Raw genomic sequence first — 24,284 nt, 5'->3', positions numbered from 1 at the left:
TTTTTTGCCTCTGTTTTCACTAACAAGGTCAGCTCCCAGACTGCTGCGCTGGGCATCACAGAATGGGGAAGAGATGGCCAGCCCTCTGTGGAGATAGAGGTGGTTAGGGACTATTTAGAAAAGCTGGACGTGCACAAGTCCATGGGGCCGGACGAGTTACATCCGAGAGTGCTGAAGGAATTGGCGGCTGTGATTGCAGAGCCCTTGGCCATTATCTTTGAAAACTCGTGGCGAACGGGGGAAGTCCCGGATGACTGGAAAAAGGCTAATGTAGTGCCAATCTTTAAAAAAGGGAAGAAGGAGGATCCTGGGAACTACAGGCCAGTCAGCCTCACCTCAGTCCCTGGAAAAATCATGGAGCAGGTCCTCAAAGAATCAATCCTGAAGCACTTACATGAGAGGAAAGTGATCAGGAACAGTCAGCATGGATTCACCAAGGGAAGGTCATGCCTGACTAATCTTCGCCTTTTATGATGAGATTACTGGTTCTGTGGATGAAGGGAAAGCAGTGGATGTATTGTTTCTTGACTTTAGCAAAGCTTTTGACACGGTCTCCCACAGTATTCTTGTCAGCAAGTTAAGGAAGTATGGGCTGGATGAATGCACTATAAGGTGGGTAGAAAGCTGGCTAGATTGTCGGGCTCAACGGGTAGTGATCAATGGCTCCATGTCTAGTTGGCAGCCGGTGTCAAGTGGAGTGCCCCAGGGGTCGGTCCTGGGGCCGGTTTTGTTCAATATCTTCATAAATGATCTGGAGGATGGTGTGGATTGCACTCTCAGCAAATTTGCAGATGATACTAAACTGGGAGGAGTGGTAGATACGCTGGAGGGGAGGGATAGGATACAGAAGGACCTAGACAAATTGGAGGATTGGGCCAAAAGAAATCTGATGAGGTTCAATAAGGATAAGTGCAGGGTCCTGCACTTAGGATGGAAGAATCCAATGCACCGCTACAGACTAGGGACCGAATGGCTAGGCAGCAGTTCTGCGGAAAAGGACCTAGGGGTGACAGTGGACGAGAAGCTGGATATGAGTCAACAGTGTGCCCTTGTTGCCAAGAAGGCCAATGGCATTTTGGGATGTATAAGTAGGGGCATAGCGAGCAGATCGAGGGACGTGATCGTTCCCCTCTATTCGACACTGGTGAGGCCTCATCTGGAGTACTGTGTCCAGTTTTGGGCCCCACACTACAAGAAGGATGTGGATAAATTGGAGAGAGTCCAGCGAAGGGCAACAAAAATGATTAGGGGTCTAGAGCACATGACTTATGAAGAGAGGCTGAGGGAGCTGGGATTGTTTAGTCTGCAGAAGAGAAGAATGAGGGGGGATTTGATAGCTGCTTTCAACTACCTGAAAGGGGGTTCCAAAGAGGATGGCTCTAGACTGTTCTCAATGGTAGCAGATGACAGAACGAGGAGTAATGGTCTCAAGTTGCAATGGGGGAGGTTTAGATTGGATATTAGGAAAAACTTTTTCACTAAGAGGGTGGTGAAACACTGGAATGCGTTACCTAGGGAGGTGGTAGAATCTCCTTCCTTAGAGGTTTTTAAGGTCAGGCTTGACAAAGCCCTGGCTGGGATGATTTAACTGGGAATTGGTCCTGCTTCGAGCAGGGGGTTGGACTAGATGACCTTCTGGGGTCCCTTCCAACCCTGATATTCTATGATTCTAGGCTGGCTGAATCACCTGCAGAGCAGTGTGTGAGAGACCAGCCTAGCTGAATGGTTAGGAGGCAAAGTGGTTCCCATGGCTCCCAGACTGCACCCCGGGGGGTGACAACCCATCATAATGCTCTCTTACTATTAACACCTATGAAATAGGAAACATTTCATTTTTTTTTTTTTTGTTATTTTTTTTTCCTTGAAGAAACACCATGACAATTAGAGGCCAAATTTTCAATTTGTAGTCATAAAAAAGTGACTGTACAGTAATACTTTAAAAGACAGCCTTACACCTAACTTAAAGTATCACTTCTTACCTTAGACAAATGTAACAAAAAACATATACAAGCAACATCCCAAACATTGTTTACTGTGGTGTTATCACTACTTTGTGACCTTACCTATCTGTCCAGAAAGAGTTCGGTAAAGTTTTGGCATTGGTGCTCCAAATACCATTCCTCTGAGTTTGTCCATCGGAGGAGCTTTATTTTGAAGGCCTCCAAACTTTCCATTGCTGCGAATTCTATCTCCTTCCCTAGTCAGTAATGTTGGGCAATGTGTGATTTTTACAACCTACATAGGTATAAAAATAAATCTCATAGGTAAAAGGTATGTAGGTATAGTAAATCTGTTAAAAGGAAAAGCTTAATCATCAGTAATGGTGGGCCAGTTGTGGTGGACCCCACAGTTTTATAGCTACCTTTATTACATTATAATGCAGGTGGTTCTACACTGAAAAGTGATTCTGGAAAAATGGCATCATGTTTATTGCATCTCAAAATTACAGAACAAACTTGGTCAATTTAAATGTATAGTTACATTTCCTTTAAAGTGCCAACCCTGCAAACTCTGTCACTCGCAGACACTTTGGAAGGTGAATTATGATCTGCCTGTTCACAGCCAGCTGACCCTTGCATGGCCAGAGCACAGAGCTCACAGTCAGACTAGCATGTTCGGCATGCCCCCTCCACTGAGGACCCCCGACTCAGAGCAAGAGAGTCTGAGCATTTCAGGGAGAGTCTAAGGACAGAGAGGATACCATCTGGCTAGCTTGAGGGTAAATTCCATAATATACTACAAAATTCATATGGTAGTATTTGCTTTTTTTGGAAACAAAAAACCCAGACAATTTTGTCAACATTGATACTATAGACTGCATCCATTGTAAAGTGCACTGGGATTTCTGAATGAAAAGCATTTTGGGGCAGATCATTAGCTAATATAAATTGTCATAGTTCCAGTTAAGTTGATGAAGCTATGAAAATTTACACCAGTTTAGGATCTGTCCCTTTACATTTATAGGTATACAAAATCTGTAACCTAACAAGATTTTCTTTAAGCAAATACACAAACACCTGAAGGTACAGTACATACCTCCTTTCTGTAATGATTGGCAGCATCCAAATTGTCAATAATGATGGTGTCACCTAAGAGCATCCCGAACACTGTAAATTTAATGAATTTTCAAATGGTGAAACTTCTCAGCAATAAAATACTTTAAACAGGTATTAGTCTCTATTACATTAAATGTCTGAAATGAACAGATATTGACAACTCAAAACAGCTTAAGAGAAGCAGTACCAGTTCTTAATAAAAGCTTGCATAACAACTAACTGGGTTTTTAAAATGTACCCGCTATATTGTAGCTAAGATGTTATATCTATTTGTAATTTAAATATAAAACAGCTTTTTACAACGTAATTCTCTGGCAAAAAAGACAAAAAATGCACAATAATGAAACTCAGGGTGACATTTATGATGTAAGAAAACTCTGAATGTAAGTTGTGAGTTGTAGGAAGAAGGTGAGAGAGACTACATATAACCAATTCCTTTACATTTCAGCCCATCAGTATTTATTGTATTTTTATTTAATTGCAGTTTTTATTACACAAGATTTACTAAGGTTTTAGGACTGCCTCTGTGTCTAGGACACAGATGGCGGTTACTCACCTTGTGCAGTAACTGGAGTTCTTTCAGACGTGTATCTCTATGAATGCACCACTATCCACCTCTTTCCCCTCTGCTTCAGAGTTTCTTCTGTGGGAGTTCGTGGTGGAAAGAACTCAGGCTTGTTCGCCTGTGCAGCCCTGTACAGCCTTAATGTGGCCATGAGGATGTATAGGACACATGCACAAGCCAAACAGGCAACTGCTACCGAAAATCTCTGATCAAAGACACATGCCCCGATTAGTCCAAGTTGAAGCCTTTCAATTTCCACATAGGAACATGTTTGAGTAACCCCACAGTGGCAGAGAGAGGTCTTGTGGAATGGGCTAATACCTTAGAACAGTGGTTCTCAACCTGCGGCCCAATCAGCACAGAGCTGCGGCCCATGTGACATCCTCAGGGCCATACAGGTAGTATTGGATGTGCCCACATAACACATTGTGGGCTGCATCAATGGTAAATAGGTTGAGAATCGCTGCCCTAGAAGGAGATGGTATATTGGCAGATTCACAGCTAGGTATTATGCAACCAGAAATCCACCTGGAGAGTTTCTGGGTTGAGATCATGGACCCTTTGGACCTATCACCAATTCTACAAACAAACAGTCTGGGAGACTTCCTGAATGGCTTGGTTCTGTCCAGATAAAAGGTTAACACCCTTCTGAGGTACAAGGTGTATAAGGTATCACTCTTCCTGGACTGATATGGTTTCAGGAAAAAGACTGAATGATGGATGACTTGGTTTATGTGAAATGTAAGAGCATAACATGTAGCTATAACAAAATCTTGTCCTTGGGGTAAATAACAGTAAATGGGGGGTCCGCCATTAAAGCCACTATTTCCTGGACCCTTCTGGCAGAGGTCATAGCCACCAAAAAGGCCATCTTCATGAACAAGTTAAAGAGGGAACATATAGCAATCGGCTCAAAGGGAGGCCTCATAAGACACTTATGTACTAAGTTCAGATCCCAAACAGGAGCAGGTTCTTTAATCTGAGGGACAAGATTCCTCAACCCCTTGATAAATCACTCTGTTGTGGGATGAGTGAACACCGAGAAACGCTCACCTGGGGAAGGAAAGGCCATTATAGCAGTCAAGCGGACTCTGATGGAACAGTAGTCCAGAACAGTTGAGAGGGAAAAATGAGTGGATGAAAGATGCCACTGGTCATACCAATGGTTTAATCTCTTCCATTTTTGAAGGTAAGGATATCATGTGGAATTTTTCCTACTATTCATCAACAGCATCTGTTGTACCTCTGCAGAACAGTAAGTCTTGAGGCAAAGAATTCCCAGGCTAGGATGAAGAGTCTGACCGGCATCTTGAGAGAAGAGATGAGGAATGGACAGAAGGCTGATTGCCCGCAAACAGCCAGGTGAATCAGGTAAGCATACCAGGCCTGTCTTGACCATGTTAGAACTATTAATATTAAGAGGTATTGGGGAAAATGCATAAAGAAGTCCCCTCATCTATGGGATGAGGAAGGCATCTCCTAGTGAGTGAAGGCCCCACAAACCTCTTGAACAAAGTTATCTGAACTTCTTGTTGGCAAAACGTTCCACCTCTCGAAACCCACAAGTCAGAAAGACATGATTGAGAGTCCCACTCAATCATAGGAGAAGCATCTGTGGAGAGCATTAGCTATGGTGTTTTGTATGCCTGGAAGTTATGCCACAGAAATGAAGATGTGATTGGTTATATACCAGTTCTATAGCTTTATTGCTTTGGCACAGAGAGAAGGGAATCTTGGTCCTTCTTAATGATTAAAGTAAAACATGCAAGCCAAGTTGTCTGTCATGATTTTGTCTCTGATTAATGGGAGAAAGTGAATACAGGCATTCCTGACTGCCCTCAGTTCCACAATGCTGATGTGCAAATAAGATCCTTGGATAGACCATCTGTCCTGAACTGTATATGTTCCCAGATGTGCTCTCCAGCCCAACAAAGATACTTCTGCTGTTATGGTGATGGTTTGAGATGATCGGATAAAAGGGACACCTATATAGGCTTTGTGAAGGTACTTCCACCAATTGAGGGAGACTCTTATATGACAAGGGAATGATATGGGTCTGTCTAGATTGTGTCTGTTCGGCAAATAAACTGTTCTGAGCCACACTGGGAAGCAGAAAAAAGGGAAGCTTTGCATGATGCATTACAAAGGTACAAGGTACCTTAGGTCCCAAAGTTGGAGACAGTTACTTATGGAAGTTTGCAGGCTTCCTTGAATCACTGTGATAAAGTTTGATAGAGTTGTGAACCTGTCTCCAAGGGGAGGTAAGTCCTGACTGCTACCACATCTGGGGATGCCCCTATGGATTCTATTCTCTGTAGAGGTGTCAATCAATGTGGATTTCTTGATACTGAGCTGGAGACCTAGCTTGAGGAACAGAGACAAGGCTGTCTTTATGGTGGAAAGAACTTCATAAGACCCAGCCAATCACTGTATTGTATGGAAAGATGGTTATTGGCTTTTGATGAAGATAGTGACCAATGCCAGCACCTTCAAAAATACTCTTGGAGTAGAGAAAAGTCCAAATAGGAATACCCGATATTGGAAGTGGTCCTGGCTGACGAGAAAGCGAAGGAATCTTCTGTGGGATGAGTGAATTACGATATGGAAATACGCCTATTAATGGTTGAGGGTTGAAAACCAATCCCCAAGATTCAACTATAGAATTACAGCTGCAAAAGTCACCTTCTTGAACTTTTGTGCTTTCACAAAGCTGTTTAAGAGTCTAGAAAAGGTCTTCAACATCTATTCTTTTTTGGGACCAAAAAGTACTGGGCGTAAAACCCCTTCCCCCTGCCCCCATTGCGTCCAGGAATCCGTTCTATGGTTCCTGAACGTAGAAGGAAGTCAATCTCCTGTCTCAGCAAGTGCTCGTTACAGAGGTCCCTGCAAAGGGACCTGGAAGGGGCTGGAGAGAAGAAAGATGTGAAATGGATGGAGTAAGCAGATCTAATGACCTCCAACACCCATCTGCCATATGTAATCTTACTCCTGGGGAAATTCTGTGCATAATGTTTTAATATTCTGCAATATTCTTCATCTTTTATTTGTCAAAATAACACAATTTAGTCACACCAGTTTCAATTATTTTGTTAATTTATTTCAGAATACCTGTCAGCAAATATGTCTGTAACAATACAGACCCCCCCCAAAAAAGATTCAGGAAATGTTTTTTTGACAATTAGATTCCTTACTTGGCATATTAACAGAGAACTCTGAGTAATAATTAATTTAAACTATAATACAGAAATGTTTTTCGTGCACCCCTCAGAAGCAGTGGAAAGGCTTGGTGGAGTCAGTGGTAACAGACAGTCTGAGGGAGAGGGAAGTAATTGCTGGGCAGGAACCTGGGAGTGAACTTGGAGGTTTGTTGGGTGTGGGTGGGAGAAGTATAGAACAGGTTTTTATTTTGGGGGGGAGGGGTGTTAGGGAGTTGGAGAGCCTCCCCCATGAAGACCCTGGCAGACCACTAGCCTCTCCCATTCAGTCAGGCACATCTGCCCCAGGCCCATGTTCCCCTGAAGCCACACTCCTCTGTCCCCATGTGGCCCTGTAGCCCCCCTCCTATTCAGTCCCTGGCTCAATGCTGTCACTCCACTAGCTCCTGAGCCCTCGCCCCAGTCTGTCCCCCTCATTAGCTCTTCTGATCCCCAGTCTATGACCCCCCCAACAGCCCCGTGTGCCCTGCTCTGTCCATCCTATGCCTCCACACCTGGCCCTGCAGTGAGGAATGGAGCCTCTCTGCCATCTGGCTGCCCTTTTTTTTTGGTGCCACAGCAATCCCTGGTGGTGAAAAGTGTAACTGCAGCACCTCTCCAGCAGAATCTATATTCTGCTGAGAAAAAAAAAATCTGTGAGAGACATGAATTCTGTGTGTGCGCAGTGGTGCAGAATCCTTCCTGGAGTAAAGTTTGCTCCCATGCCAGCTGGAAGTGGGAGAGGCGGTTCCTAAAGGGGGGAAGGTGGGTAAACTGATGCAGCAGAAAGATCATAAACTGGGGTTGATTGGGACCCTCAACCAGTCTGTTAAAATTGATGCTTTGAAGATGAAGTTGGCTACATGGTCGAAACAGATGTAGTGTGATCAGTCTCTTCCTAAGTGGCTCAGTGGGTCTTTGGAAACCCAAGAGTGATAGGATCTGGTACTATTTGAAATCTACTAAATCTACGTTTGCTTGCAGGCGTGTAGATTCCAAGTGACTGAAATGTGGCCCTGGAATCCTTCAAGGTCTGCAATTATTCATCAATTGTCTGCAGAGAGTTTGATTCCACCAAAAAGAAGGTCCTCAACAGTGTTCTGAAACTCCCTGGGGAATCCCGAGAGCTGCAGTCAAGATGCCTGCCACATAACAGTAGCCATGGAGATGTAGTGTGCTGCTGCATCAGCCATATCTAAGGAGAATAATAACGAAGATCAGCTGATCTTCAGCTTTGATGTTCAATAAAAGAAGTAAATTTTGAGTAACTGGTGTGATTGTACTTTGCCACGAGCACTTGGTAATTTACAGTCCTAGATTGCAAGGGCACAGATTAATAGGTTTTACAGCCAAAAAGGTCCCTGTCATGGCTGTCTGCAGTGTTCATTTACAGCTTCAACTGCCAAAAACTGGGTGCAGGATCTGAAAATAAAAATTTTGAGTCTTTTGCTGGAACAAAGTACTTTTTACCAAGTCTTTTGTGTGGGGAGGGAGGGGAGAGGGACCATTGTTGCAAGATGGTTATGGCACGATATAGGAGGGCTTCATTTATGGGTAGATCCACTTGTGCACAGAAGGTGACATTTGCAGAATGTCCAAGAGTTTATGTTAAGATTCTTGGACCTCCTCTAGTTGGATCTGCAATGAGCCTCCAATGTGTTTCACCTAGTCCTGCAATTCTTTGAACTCATGGCCAGGAAAGGAAAAAGAGGCATCACAGTCTCATCTGGGGAAGATGAGGTGATGGTGGTCGGTAGAAAATGTTTCCTCTTGAAACTGAGGAGGCTGAAGTAGGAGACTGCCTCTTGCAACAGTCCCTTTGAGAGAGACCAACACTGTTGATGGTAAGTGTCCCAAGGGGCCTCAGTAAGGGGAGGAGATAAAGCACTGGAGGTGGCACTCATTGATGTTCATACTATGGAGGAGGAGTAAGAGCGTGCCTTTCACATGAATAGTCCTTCTCCCTGTAAGTATCAGAGAGGGAGCCCCTGTAATGATAGGTAGGGGAATATTGGATAGAGACAAGGGAATCAGGTGAAAAATCCTCCATGATGTCCAGAGAGGAGCCCTACCTTGCTCCAAAACTGGTGGAGAATCCAGTGGCACCAGGCAGATTTGTAATTCTGGTGACTATGACAATCCTGGTACTGATAGGTGCTTGGTACCCATTAAGGAGAGATACTGGCTCACCAGAGTCATGCAGATCTTTGGAATACTTAAACTCCTGTGGTACCAGGTGAGATAACAAAGACAGAAGATGAATCTACTTTGATGAGTCCTTTGTGGAAGTGAGAGTACCAAAGATACTGGATGCCTCAAAGAGTGTGAAGCCCGAGATAATTTAACCTTCTGTGGTACTGAGGTGGTCATGTGGCTAGGCACTGAAGGTTGCATATGAGGGTCCATTGGCACCACCCTGCTAGTAGCGGGACTGTTTCTCCCTGCTGCTCCGGTCATGCTTAGGTGGTACAAAAGACTGTTTAGGCATCAAAGTATGTTTGGAACCGTAGTTCTTAGATGAACTCAGTGTCTTGGAGACCTATCTGTACTGAAGGAGTCTGAATTTTTAATAGTACCCAACAAGGGATGGAGGATTCAGAAACAGCTAGTTTCAGTGGAAACAGATCTTTTTGAGATAGATTGTCTATGAGGAGACCTGGAACTCCTTTTCTTAGAGGTCTTCCCAGTACCTTTTGACTATTTCTCCTTCAAAGGTCTGGGCGAATGTGGTGCCGAGACAGACTGGGCAATAAGCTCACTTGGTGCCTGGATCATGCATGATGAAGAGAGCGCTCCATCTTGAAAACTTTGAGTCTGATCTGTCCACTTTTTTCTAGCCCTGCTCTTGAGGGTTACACAGGAGTTTACACTTTTGAGGGATGTACATGTCCCCCAGAAACTAATATAACAGGAATGTCTGTCACGGAGCAGGATAGTGTTTGGGAAAGTGAGACAATGCTTGAATCCTGGTGATCCCAGCATACCCCTGTAAGGGAGGAAAAGGGCCTCACCCCCTCCTTTCTCCACCCAGAGGGCGGAGGTAGTAAGAGGAAAAATGAGGACTAAAACAAAGACCCTCCAAATGAAAGAGATAAACTAAACAAAACACTACTAAGGGCTAAACTAAACTAGAAGGCAAGCTTAACAAACAGCCAAGTGGGCAGGCTAAACACTCCATCTCCAGCCCAGGTGGTTGAGAGGGAACGGAGGACAATTGGCCCATGCAGCCCTATATAGCCTCTGTGTAGGCATGAGGATGTTTAGGGTGCATGCATGGGCTGAACAGGCACTGCTACTGCAAATCTCCAATTGAAGAAAAAATGCCACACCTGAAGTGGAGCATCCATAAGGATGCTACTCAAAGATTACTCATCTGGAAGTATATTTCCCCGATAACATTATCTCCTGAAATCTTCAGAAGAGAAGTAAGGTTACTGCACTTGTGTTAATTTAAGCAGATCAACTGATTACAACTGCTGTGAAGACTCATATAAAGAACTCTTATTCCAGGAGTGCTCTCTCTATTCCTTCTTTAATGTCGCCCTTGATTGGTTAATCCTCTAGATAGCTAGAAACATACATTACCACAGAAATCAAAGATCCATGGATTTTTTTTTCCCAAGTCCACTCCCCTGCCAGGAAAGGACTATGCCCTACAAAGTATTTTTTAAGTGTCCAACTTTGTTCAGTCTTCTGTTGTATGTTTCAAGCAATTTGGTTTCTACTACTTCCCTTGGAAGACTACACTGGAAAATGTTTATTGTAATATTGCAACACCAGAAAATTATTGCCAATCCCTAAGCAACAGTCTGTCATTTGAATGTTCATGAAAAGTAGAATCTGAGTCAAATGAATGCTGAAGGCAGATGCATAACTTGGGAAAAGATTTGGAGGAAAACTGGTTTTTGATGAATATTGGAGAGGAATGCTTCAACACTGGTAACGTGCTAAAAAATATCAGATTACGTTTAGTTTTGGAGTAGATCTTTAAAAGCTTAAGAAATCAGCGGTTTGAAATAGTATATTGCTAGAAAAGGTATGATGAGAAAGTTAATATATTTAAAATATTGTGAAATTGTTGAAGGATAAAATCTTTTTGGATGCAGGTACCGAACACACACATGACTATGCATAATCCAGCTAGGATGTATCTTGGTCTGAGGTGATATGATTCCCTACATAGTTTTGAAAAGACAAGGAACAGCAAATAGTGTAAAATAGTACTTTGGAAAATATTTTAAAAACATATATCAAGATTTAATCCAATTATTTTGAAACAAACGGGAGGTTATGAGACATGCTGAAGTTTTTGTTTTAAAATTAAACATATGGAAGAGAAAGTAGGAGAATGACAATCAAGAATGAAGACTGGTGATAGTGGTTATTGTTAAAATATTCTTGTCATTTTCAAATTAACATTAACGTCATTCTCTCTTTAAACACGTTATGTGATCGCTTTGATAAAAGGCAAATTTGTAAAGATTTTAATGGCGATCACTCACTATATGCTTTGGTATGGTTTCTGTGTCTCCTCCATTTATAAATTAAGATAATACTTCTTTAGTGACATTTACCTATCTGACAATGCTCTACATTCTCTGGAAATGTTAACAAATCCCTGGCAAAGACAGGGTTTCCAATAGGTCTGAAGTGATTTCTTCCATTTCGTAAGTGAGGCAGAGTCCTGGTTAAAAAAAAGACAAATTACGTTTTATTTTATTCTACCATTGTTTTTGACACACTAATAAGAAACACGAAACTGTACTTGATCTACATATTAACACTTCAATACCAGGAATTGGAAGTTCCCCACATTAATACATATTACCTGAGGAAACCCAAATTCCTAGTGATATATAATTGATCTGACGTAAAGAGTTACTTTTGAATGTAACAGTCCTATGTAGGCCAGATTTGATACACTGTTTTACAAACAGCTGAAAAATCATTTTTTTTGTTTTATCTCCCACCCTCCAAAAATACTTAAGTACAAGTGTGTTTAAAAAGCAAATGTATATAACGTTATCTATTTAAATTGATTAGTTTAGTTTCCTTTTGGGGCATAGCTGAAACCTGAAATTCTACATTGCATCTTCTCCTTCCAGGAAATGGATCAGTATAGTAATTTGAATGACTACAGATGATTTCCGGGAACATGCTCATGATTTGAACGGAAAAAGTTAGGGTTTAGTCCATCTCAAAGTACTAAGTGATAAAGTCCAAATACCTAATTCTATGTACCATAACATTATCCAATAATGTTTTGTTTATTGTAAAGGAGTTATATATGGTCTCCTGTACTACAAGAGAAAAGCTTCTATAGAAAGTAACAATAAAAAGTTAAATTTACAAAACTGGGATATTACTTAATATTTTAAGCTACATTCCTGCTAGTTAACATGACTGTGAAGACATTTTCTAATCAGAATTCTTTGCTAATATAAAGGTTAAACAAAATTAGAAAAAAAAAATATATAGTGAGGGAAAAGTTTTCCAGGAAAACAATAGCATAATTTTTTTCCTTTACCTGTTCCAATCCGGGAGAGTCTTCTTGTAAACAGAATCAAGAGGCAAGACTTGCTGTCGACCCTGGGTTTCATCAAAGATACGACGAGCAGCAGCAGTAGTTAGGGTGACTACACAGTCCATATCACTAGCCATATGCCAAGAGATGACCTTCGCTGCTCTGTCATCCTCAATCTGTGCTAAATGTGCAATCTGCACAACAGAAGTAAAGAATACTTGTTGGAAACAAGATCATTTATGTTTTTTCTGTTAACCACAATCCCTCTTCAATTGAAGGCTCATCACAATAACTGGGTAATTTTGATGGGATGCTGTTGGCACCCCTTTCAGGAGGCTGCTTTTCCAGAGGTTACTTGGAAACTTGTTTAGGAGCTTACTGACTGAACAGCTTGAAGTTCTTCACCATGGAATTGTTGTGAAAAGGACTAACAAAAAACTCACCTTTCCTAAAATATCCTGATTGTCTTTGGGATAGTTTGAAAGGGTACATGATCTTCTTGGAGATTTCTTTACTCCTTCCTGTTCCAACATCTTTTGTTTTATGAGAGAATCAACATATTGCAACTGTAAATTAAGACTGAAAGTTAGCACCTGTACATCATCTCATCTTGCAGAGAAAGATTTTATCTAGCTGTAAATCAGGTTTCTGCTGTGAAGCATACAACAATCTGGACCAGACTTAGTATGGCTCTGTTCTAGTTGGTGTCAGAGGAGAAGAAGAGGTGGCATCACAACTATGGTCCTTTTGCTGAAAGAATTCAGGTACCTATTTCATTTTTCTATCTGTCAGACTGGTTGATTGCTTCTTAAGGAAATGAAGGTGCCTGCCTTAAGCCAAGACATAAGAGAAACTGAAGAAAGTGCGAGAGACAGAGGGAAGGATTGTAGCTGGGTTGTGAGAACAAAATTTTGGAAGACTAAAATTAGGCTCTCTGCCTAAAGGTTAAGCTAATAGAGGGAAACCCACTGGCTAGATTGTTGAATGCATAGAAAAACAATTAATTGTATTGGTTTGTGATGAAATATTATATATTATTTATAACCTTCATTTCTATATTCAATTATTTCAATAATGACCTCAAAACTTTACCAATGCAAGATGTCTCAATAGATTCTTTAAAGAGTAACTGATCTTTCAGGGAAACTGATAAAGGGAGATATTGTACCGAACCTCTAAATTACTAATTTAAATTCAGCCTTGATCAATAATGTGTGAAATGTATAACTATCTGTATAAATGTATAACTATCTGTATAATATAACTATCTGTAAAATAGCAATCCTCAAAACTGGCAGTTCTACTGGTAGTCTTTGCCGAGAAGCAAGGACTGCATCTGGACAGACACAGCGAACTACTCACCTTCAGAAATGGTCCCTTCAAATAAGTGTTCAGGCATGCTGACAGAACAGTAAATGAAAGCTTGCTTTATGTAAGGGATTAAGCACAGTTTGGCACTACTTCATATAAGTGACCCATCAAGTTTACACTTTTAAGTTTGGTAGATAAGTATGTATGGATTACACATTTTATTGATTCTTTGATGTAACACAAGCTGACAGTTGGCTTTACTTGTACAGTGTTAAATATGTTGCTTGTTGTGAAATAAACAATTAAAAAGGAAATTAAAAGGCCATACTATGTTTGTCTGCGGAATATCAATTTGTTGCTTTTTCAATTCATTCTTCAGGTGAGACTGTTTTGTTTCAGCTTCCTGGACCTGATCTGAAACAATTTAATAAACAACACTTAGCGTGGTAATGGTGGAATGATAAATGTATTACCCAATGAGTTCTCTTCTAGGAGTATTCCTTCCCCTAGTCAGAGATACTTCTATTACAATTGCTTTCCAGTGTATACTGGACGCACCTCAGATTTGATCAGAAGAGCTCCTAGACTTGGCCAGACTGTAAACAATTTCTCTTCAAATTAGTGCTTCCCAATTATATTGAAACAGTTTTGAAAACAAAGTAGTAAACCCAACAATTTTGTTGTCTTATTCTCCATTCAATCTAACAAATCAAAACAAAAATGTTTTTAAAAATAGTGCATAGTGCACAGCTCATGTCCAGATCTCCTATCTTAGACAGAAATGTCTAAAATCTGAGAATGCTCCTAGAAGTTCCTCTACCACAAGTATTCGAACCCAGTGTGCATTGAGAGCCCACATTAGAACTATACCTATGGAATTTAACCCTGATCTTAGTGCTGCAAAGAGCAAATGTTTCTTATAATTTATCAATATTCTTCATTTGTCTTATATTAGCAATTAACAATGAGAGGAAGAGTTCAAAATATGTGGCATATAAAACAAATGAAACATTCGGGTCAATAAGAAGGCTGATGCAAACAAAGTAAGTTTAAGAATAACCAAAAGTGTATAAGTATACTTTTCAGAGTGGTATCCATGTTAGTCTGTATCAGCAAAAACAACAAGGAGTCCTTGTGGCACCTTAAAGACTAACACATTTTTTGGGACATAAGCTTTCGTGGGTTAAAACCCACTTCATCAGATGCATGGAGTGGAAAATACAGTAGGAAGACATATATACAGAGTACATGAAAAGATGGGGGTCACCCTACCAATTCTAATGAGACACTTCAATTAAAGTGGGATATTATCAGCAGGAGGAAAAATCACTTTTGTTGTGGTAATCATGGTGGCCCATTTCAAACAGTTGAAAAGAAGGTGTGAGTACTTATCTTACTCTTTCATGTAAGCCTTCCCTACATATCTAATTGACAGCTTCTTCCTTTACCTCTTTTTATAAAATCTTTTTTTATATACATCTTTTTTTGTGTATGGCCCTATGTCTGCTGTAGGGACACAGAAACATATACAACCAACCTGGATTCATACTTTTGGGTGTTATGGTGTCTAGGGTGAGGGGAGAAAAATTACATTATGAAACTTTAGGTATCCACTTTTGGGAGTGTTGGCCTTAAGTTAGGTCCCTACATTTATATTTAGGGAACTAAATACGCAATCTGATTTTCAGCAAGCTGAGCACCCACAGCTCTCACTGAAGAAATGAAAGTGCTCAGAAGCTGTGAAAATTAGGCCACTGACTTAAGTGCCCATCTTCAGACACCCATGTTAGAAAACTTTGGCCTAAGGAATTTTGCTTCATGTCAAGATAACTGCTAGACTTTTTATGCGTACACCTACTCATACAACCAGATGCTTTTCTCCCAATGCAACAAACACTACTTTTTTCTAAGATTAAAAAATGAGGAGACAAATTTTACAGTTTATTTTGATAGTTCCGGTTTCTTTAATATCAAAATCATAACAGGAAAAAGCTAGTTTCCTTCCTGAGAAACATTTTTTTTTTTTATTTTTCAGGTATATATGTAAATGACATGACTTACATTTCATTTCAGTAACAAGCTGCTCAGTGGTATCAAACATATTTCTGTATGCAGCTATTGACTTAGATAGTTCGTCTCTCTTTCTTGTAAGCATTGCCATCTGCTGCTGTTTCTTAAAATCTAAATAAATAAAATTATAGATTTTTTTTAAACACAGCAACATTCAGTTAACAATACTAACAGAAGTACATAATAAATGTCACATAGCTTGATGTAGAGAAAAAGATGCCCAAAACCAACATGGATTTTTCTGGGGGGGGGGAAATAAAAGTCAAACTTTAGGAATGAGAAGTATTTTGAAGCTACTTTTGAAACTCACCATTGTAAAACATAAATGATAGACGGTATGGTTCCAGAGGTTTTGCCAAAGCTGGTAAGTCTGCCTCAAATTCAAGAATATATTCAGTGCTATCTCTTCCAGGGCTGTTTTCTGCCAGTACTAGATTCTGTAGAAACAAATATACACACATATGTATACATCATATAACATGCACAAATGTATCACAACAAATAAAATTTGACTTATGAATTTTTCCTAGTCAAATCTCATATGGCTGACTAAGTACTACTTATAAAATATGGATAATGTTTTAAATACTGACTTTGAAATTTATCAATAACTATCTTTTATCTTTAATTAACAATATTTATAATTTCTTTTCTTAATAAAAATTTGAAGATTAAACACTCTATATCTTAAGTTTAAGGACTAAAATATCAGCTTTACTTTGTTAAAAAACAAAGAATTGTACTTTGTTAAAGAATTGTAGTTGTAGAATTCAGTAAGATCAAACATTTAGAAAAAATATACCTTATACTCTCTCCCATAAGTAAAATTTTCCTGGAAGTATTAGAGTGCATTTGTATCATGTGAAAACAATGCAAACACAATGGGAAATGAGGCCAAGTATATAAACCCAGGTAACAAAAGTGCCTATCTCCCAATGCTGAGTTAAAGTTGCCGCGGTTATTATGGAAATAGACAGTAGGTCCCAAGTGAATGAACAAAGTGTTAACAAAGTTCTAACAGATAGAGAAGTCATTTTATTATTAAAGGGCACTTTCTCTGAGATGAAAATTAACCTGTTTCCAAACACTATATTTTTAGACCATCCTATTTCTCAATAATTTCTTATTAAAACCCTCATTTTTCCCTACCGTTTAATGTAGCAATTGCCACAACCATCAAGAATGATATAAAAGTAAAATTAGTTTGGGTGAAACTTAAATAACGGCACATATATAGCATCTTTCTCAAGCTTTATATAAATGATGATCACAATAAATCTAATGTTGAACTCCATTGTTAACGCGGAGAGATTTCTACGTAACCAAACAAGAAAGCTACTTTTTAGAGGTTGCCAATAGAAGAGGAAATAAAACAATACAACCTTTAGAGAAATTCAATGACTTTCAAAAAGATATTGCAACAACATATTTGGTCAGCAACTACTAAGAAACAAAAATTCTAGTAAGTCATAATTTAAGTTCTCTTACAGATATTATAGATCAAAATTGTTTCCCCATTCCCCTCATTTCTCCATGTTCACAAAACTCAAAATATCAGTGAAAACCTATGTGATTATCAGTTTCATGATGCTAACTGGTACTTACCCTTAGCTATACTTCTAGTCAAGATGGAAGGAGGTGACCAGCCCTCTGTGGAGAAAGAAGTGGTTTGGGACTACTTAGAAAAGCTGGACGAGCACAAGTCCATGGGGCCGGATGTGTTGCATCCGAGAGTGCTAAAGGAGTTGGCCGATGTGATTGCAGAGCCATTGGCCATTATCTTTGAAAATTCATGGCGATCGGGGGTGGTCCCAGATGACTGGAAAAAGGCTAATATAGTGCTCATCTTTAAAAAAGGGAAGGAGGAGGATCCTGGGAACTACAGGTCAGTCAGCCTCACCTCAGTCCCTGGAAAAATCATGGAGCAGGTCCTCAAGGAATCAGTTCTGAAGCACTTAGAGGAGAGGAAAGTGATCAGGAACAGTCAGCATGGATTCACCAAGGGCAAGTCATGCCTGACTAATCTAATTGCCTTCTATGATGAGATAACTGGCTCTGTGGATGAGGGGAAAGCAGTGGACGTGTTGTTCCTTGACTTTAGCAAAGCTTTTGACACGATCTCCCACAGTATTCTTTCCAGCAAATTAAAGAAGTATGGGCTGGATGAATGGACTATAAGGTGGACAGAAAGCTGGCTAGATTGTCGGGCTCAACGGGTAGTGATCAATGGCTCCATGTCTAGTTGGCAGCCAGTATCAAGCGGAGTGCCCCAGGGGTCGGTCCTGGGGCCAGTTTTGTTCAATATCTTCATAAATGATCTGGAGGATGGTGTGGATTGCACTCTCAGCAAGTTTGCAGATGACACTAAACTGGGAGGAGTGGTAGATACGCTGGAGGGTAGGGATAGGATACAGAGGGACCTAGACAAATTGGAGGATCGGGACAAAAGAAATCTGACTAGGTTCAACAAGGACAAGTGCAGAGTCCTGCACTTAGGACGGAAGAATCCAATGCACCACTACAGACTATGGACCAAATGGCTCGGCAGCAGTTCTGCAGAAAAGGACCTAGGGGTTACAGTGGACGAGAAGTTGGATATGAGTCAACAGTGTGCCCTTGTTGCCAAGAAGGCCAATGGCATTTTGGGATGTATAAGTAGGGGCATTGCCAGCAGATCAAGGGACGTGATCGTTCCCCTCTATTCGACACTGGTGAGGCCTCATCTGGAGTAGTGTGTCCAGTTTTGGGCCCCACACTACAAGAAGGATGTGGAAAAATTGGAAAGAGTCCAGTGGAGGGCAACAAAAATGATTAGGGGACTGGAACACATGACTTATGAGGAGAGGCTGAGGGAACTGGGGATGTTTCGTCTTCAGAAGAGAAGAATGAGGGGGATTTGATAGCTGCTTTCAACTATCTGAAAGGGGGTTCCAAAGAGGATGGCTCTAGACTGTTCTTAGTGGTACCAGATGACAGAACAAGGAGTAATGGTCTCATGTTGCAGTGGGGAAGATTTAGGTTGGATATTAGGAAAAACTTTTTCACTATGAGGGTGGTGAAACACTGGAATGCGTTACCTAGGGAGGTGGTGGAATCTCCTTCCCTAGAAGTTTTTAAGGTCAGGCTTGACAAAGCCCTGGCTGGGATGATTTAGTCGGGGATCGGTCCTGCTTTGAGCAGGAGGGGGTTGGACTAGATGACCTCCTGAGGTCCCTTCCAACCCTGATATTCTATGATTCTATGGAATGCTGTCAAAATTTAAGAATATCCCTGAATTTCTGAGGCAAAATTATAGTTGAATAAAAAGTAAAAAGCTGTTTCATAACTAACAAAGACCTCAATCCTGCAAATACTTAATGCACATGAATAGACCCATTGAGTTTGGTAGGTCTACTCATATACATTAAGTTATATGAAACCAAAAGGCTCTCAGATACTATAAATGGGAGCACTGGTGGTTATTCAGCTATGTTTACGTTGCCAAGTAAAGGTATGATTGTAGCATGGATAGGCATACCTGTGTTAGCTTTAATGGGTAACAATAATAGGACAGATGTGGAGGCACGGACTTCAACACAGACTACCAATCAGAGTATCAGCCCTCAAAGGTATGTCTACACTGCATTCCGGACCATGCCTCCCAGCCGAAGTAGACAGACTTGCTAGCACTTTAAAAACTGTAGTATAGATGCTGCAGCAATTGCAGCAGTTTGGGCTAGCCACCCAAGCTTGGTCCCAGGAGTGAGATGGGCTAGTCTGAGTTGCCGCCAGTTCCACCACATCCACAGTTATTTTTAGCTAAGCTAGCACAAACAAGTCTGTCTATCTGGGCTGGCAGGTAAGCTCCCAGCTGCAGTGTAAACATGCCCTCAAGGGCTGGTATTCTGATTGCTAGCCTGTGCTGAAGTCCGTGCCACCATCCGGCTATTGTTACCTGTGCTAGCTACATTAAAGCTAACACGGGGTATGCCAAACCATGCTATAATCGCATCTTCACCTGGCAATGCAGATATACCTTTACAAGTCGACCTGCTACTGGAAGGAGAAGACATACAAGGGTCGCTGAAGATGGTCACTACAGAAGTACTCCCTCATTCCCTCAAGGGAGAGAGGGGTACAACAGGAGGTCCTGTCCAAAGCAGTAGGATCTTACCATGCCAGAATGAAAAAAACAAGCAGTACAGCTGAAAACCAGGGAAAGATAACCAGGAAAGAAAGAAGGTTCATAGCATAACCAGAGGGAGACTGCAACACTGTCAGTTCTGCTGCTGAGGCAGAAGAATGGAGTTTGGCTGCCAAACTGGCTCTTTGAGGCCAAGTGCTAGTGGTTGGAGAGAGACTTTTTTATTTCTGCTTCCAGAAGCTAGTGTGAAGCACTATCCAGCATTTTCCTCGAGACTGGCACTCCATGAAATTAAGTAATTTCCCCCCTTCCCACTGAAAAGTTTTAAATAGATTGCTCAGTATAAAAGAAAAACTATTATAGGACTAAGAGCGTAATATACTTCTTGTTCTGTCACTCACAAATTCCTTTTCTATGTTTCAAGAAGACCTCAATATGTTTAGCTTATCAAAAAGAAGTCTGAGAGGTGAATTGATTAGAGTGCATATGTAATCTTCATGAGGGGAAAATACCAGGTACAAAAGCACTCTTATCTAGTGGAGAAAGGCATAATAAGAACTAACGGCTAGAAACTGAAACCAGACAAATTCAAATTGGAAATAAAGTACAAATTTTGAATAATGAGGATAACAGACCATTGGAACAAACTACCAAGGCAAGTGGTGGATTCTTGATGTCTTCAAATCAAGAATGGATGCTTTACTAGACAACCTGCTTTAGTCAAAGCAACTTATTGGGCTCAATACACAGATAACAGTGATATCTGATGGTCTCTGATATACAGGAAGTCAGATTAGATAGTTTCATGGTCCCTTTTAGCTTTAAAAGCTATGAATCTATGGAAAAAAACAAGGAATTTCATTAAAAATATTTAATTAAAATGACTGAAATGTTACCCTCAAATAAAAATACATTTTTCATTGTGATTAAAACACTTACAACAATTTCAGCAGATCCTCTGTTAAATGGAAACTCAATTGTTTTAACTTTCCCCTGAAAGACTGGGATCTCTGTATCTTCTTCACTGGAACTCTTAATTACAGCTATTATCTTGCCAACCAAATTATTTCCTGTACTGTTGTTGTATTCATCCTTAATAAAAAAGAAAAAACAAAAATGAGTTTGTGTAGGTCATGAATAAGACTTGCACTGAATATTTAGGGCAGCAAACTTCCCCCCACAAACTCTTTGCCAGCATGACCCCATTTTAATGAATTATTTCCTCCTGAGACCCCAGACATCATCTGAAGATGCCATTTTGTAGAGAAAAATTACATCCTCCATACAGCTTGATCTCATGAGCACAGCATGAGTGAGGTCACACTGCACGGAACAAAGTGCTGTCCTCCACGCACCAGGGACTGCCACGACTCCATCCGCTGAAGGCGCAATCCAGTTTTGGAACCCTTGATTTAGGGTGAATGTTGTTATAGGAGGAGTCACCAGGTGGTGCTGTTACACAACCTTTCAAACTCTTCTAGTTTGAAACTCTGCTAGTTTTCGTTACGTAAAGTTCTAGGTAAAAGCAGTGGTCCTTGGAGAGTAGAGCTGCAGCTCACAGGAGCACTAGCCAAAAGTTTCTATTCAGGCTTGACAGGATTTTTCACTCCTGGATCTGAAGACGCCTTCATTGAACATTCCAGTAGAGAGAGCTTTCTGGGTTCATTTGGAGAAGGATAAACAGAGCATTTACCAGGGATACCCCTCACCAAGGAAAAACAGGCACCGAGAATGGACATCGAGTAGAACAGCAGCATCACAAAAGGGGCAAGTTTTAAATCCCAGGGAATTGTTTCAGCCATATTGGTGCGAGTTCCGGAATTGGGAGTATTCCCTAACACATTATAAAGGTTTTTAATTTTTTTGGCCAAGGCATGTAAGCAAACTAGTAAATACACTATCTACACTTACTAGCTAACAAGAGATTGCATGGTGTGCAAAGTAAACAGATGCTGCGGGGGTTCTGTCTTGTTGCAATGGGCAGTAAGAAGGAACTGAGGGATAGTTGTTCGACTCAGCCTTTTATGTCCTTGGGTTGGAACCATGAGCATATCAAGGATGGAGAGGCAGCACCAACAGACGCTACTAGCTTAAAAGAATCTGATCTCACATTTATGGTATACATGTGCACCAGAAGTGAAATATGTGGATAATCACTTGAAATAGTAGTAATGGTACTCAGATTTGTTTTGTAGAAGTTATCTACTGACAGAGTGTAAAGCTAAAGTTGGCCTCTGACCACTGAACTGGTTGACATTGGTCTCACAGCAACGATCATGGAATCCCTGGAACACTTCATCACTAATGTTATAGTTAGGAATATCTTCTTTAGTATGGACAGAATTTGCCATGGTTGTGGGCATTGAATATTTTTAGGACATTACATCATTTACTGACACTCTAGCAAAGCATTTGGTTGCCACTAGGGCTCTGAAAAGGCTTTGAAGTTCTTTCTCAGGGTGGCTTCTATCTTCCTGTCTACAGGATCTCTGGAAAAAACATCCCTCTTAACAGGAATTATCCATTATCCTCTGGTAAGGATGTCACCACTGTATCAACAGTGGAGATCACAAAGACATATTTCTTCCATTCTGGGGCCTGCACAATCTCAAGACTTGCTAATTAACTTTATTTTCAGGAGTTCCCCACTCCTCCCTCATGACCTCTGAAGGTTTTAGTTTTGGATGGGAGATATTTATTATTGGCTTTAGTCTGTGCATATGCTTTCTCTGGCAGGATCTATAAGGTGGGTGCACAACTTGTTGAAAGACCATACTCAGAGTAGTGGGGACATATCTAGTGGGATGCCACAGGGGTCTGTCCTGTATCTGATACTATTCAATATTTTCATTAATGACTTGGATAATGGAGTGGAGTTACAAAATTTGCAGATGACACCACGGTGGAAGGGATTGCAAGCACTTTGGATGATAGCACTAGCATTTGAAATGACCTGAACATATTGGAAAATTGGTCTGAAATCAACAAGATGAAACTCAATAAAGACAAGTGCAAGCACCACAGTTAGGCCTAGAAAAATCAAATGCACAAATACAAAATGGAGAATAACTGGCTAGCTGGTAGTACTCCAGAAGAGGATATGGGGGTTATAATGGACCACAAATTAAATACAAGTCAACAATGCTAATATCATTTTGGGGTGTATTTACAGGAATGTCATATGTAAGATATGGGAGGTAATCATCTTGCTCTGCTCAGCACTGGTGATGCCTCAGTAGAAGTACCAGGGCCAGTTCTGGGCCCCACATCTTGGACAATTTGGAGAAAACTCAGAAGAGAGCAACAAAATGATAAAGTTTAGTGTGAAGGGTGCTGGGCACAGTGTGCCCTTGTTGCCAAGAAGGCCAATGGCATTTTGGGATGTATAAGTAGGGGCATAGCGAGCAGATCGAGGGATGTGATCGTTCCCCTCTATTCGACACTGGTGAGGCCTCATCTGGAGTACTGTGTCCAGTTTTGGGCCCCCCACTACAAGAAGGATGTGGATAAATTGGAGAGAGTCCAGCGAAGGGCAACAAAAATGATTAGGGGTCTAGAGCACATGACTTATGAAGAGAGGCTGAGGGAGCTGGGATTGTTTAGTCTGCAGAAGAGAAGAATGAGGGGGGATTTGATAGCTGCTTTCAACTACCTGAAAGGGGGTTCCAAAGAGGATGGCTCTAGACTGTTCTCAATGGTAGCAGATGACAGAACGAGGAGTAATGGTCTCAAGTTGCAATGGGGGAGGTTTAGATTGGATATTAGGAAAAACTTTTTCACTAAGAGGGTGGTGAAACACTGGAATGCGTTACCTAGGGAGGTGGTAGAATCTCCTTCCTTAGAGGTTTTTAAGGTCAGGTTTGACAAAGCCCTGGCTGGGATGATTTAACTGGGAATTGGTCCTGCTTCGAGCAGGGGGTTGGACTAGATGACCTTCTGGGGTCCCTTCCAAACCTGATATTCTATGATTCCTGAGCCAGCCCTCTGTCATGCCAGTTCCAATTGAGGGAGGTAAAGTGGAGCTGGCTAGAGAAACCTGCACCTGATTGGCAAATGGGAAACAGCTGACAACCTAATTGGCCCGGGGCTACAAACAGGCCCAGAGGAAGGAAGCCAGAGGAAAGCCAGAGAGTGGAAGGAGAGCAGTAGCTTTTCCCTCCTGGATGCAGAGGCTGAGAAGTCCTTAAGGCTGAAATCCCCAAGCTGTATATGGTGAGGTGGTGGTACTGTAAATAAACTGGACCGGTGACTGCTGAGCCCCAGAGTCTCTGAGTGGCTTTTGGAACAGAGCAGAGACAGGAGCAAAGCGGGCCCTGCTACACTTAGAAAACATGACTTATGAGGAAAGGTTAAAAAAAACAACTTGGCATTTTTAGTCTTGAGAAAAGAATACTGAGAGGGAACCTGAAAAGGATCTTCTAATTTATGAAAGGCCTGTTAT

General features: G+C 41.0%; 1 protein-coding gene across 2 annotated transcripts in view; it reads right to left on the bottom strand.

Moving 5' to 3' along the window:
• The window catches only part of SMCHD1 (structural maintenance of chromosomes flexible hinge domain containing 1), a 170,381-nt gene that overhangs the window by 13,139 nt on the left and 132,958 nt on the right, over positions 1 to 24,284 (bottom strand). For both annotated transcript variants that reach the window (XM_074944544.1, XM_074944545.1), the window contains 9 exons: positions 20,783 to 20,935; positions 16,031 to 16,157; positions 15,712 to 15,831; positions 13,979 to 14,064; positions 12,783 to 12,905; positions 12,343 to 12,533; positions 11,390 to 11,499; positions 3,037 to 3,107; positions 2,064 to 2,235 (listed from right to left, as the gene is read on the bottom strand). In XM_074944544.1, the coding sequence (XP_074800645.1) occupies positions 2,064 to 2,235; positions 3,037 to 3,107; positions 11,390 to 11,499; positions 12,343 to 12,533; positions 12,783 to 12,905; positions 13,979 to 14,064; positions 15,712 to 15,831; positions 16,031 to 16,157; positions 20,783 to 20,935 (1,153 nt within the window). The remainder of the gene's footprint in view (positions 1 to 2,063; positions 2,236 to 3,036; positions 3,108 to 11,389; positions 11,500 to 12,342; positions 12,534 to 12,782; positions 12,906 to 13,978; positions 14,065 to 15,711; positions 15,832 to 16,030; positions 16,158 to 20,782; positions 20,936 to 24,284) is intronic.

This window comes from Natator depressus, chromosome 2, assembly GCF_965152275.1.
Source record: "Natator depressus isolate rNatDep1 chromosome 2, rNatDep2.hap1, whole genome shotgun sequence".
Classification (NCBI taxonomy): domain Eukaryota; kingdom Metazoa; phylum Chordata; order Testudines; family Cheloniidae; genus Natator; species Natator depressus.
The sequence above is the reverse complement of the archived record's forward strand: the minus strand, read 5'-3'. Positions and strand labels throughout refer to the sequence as shown.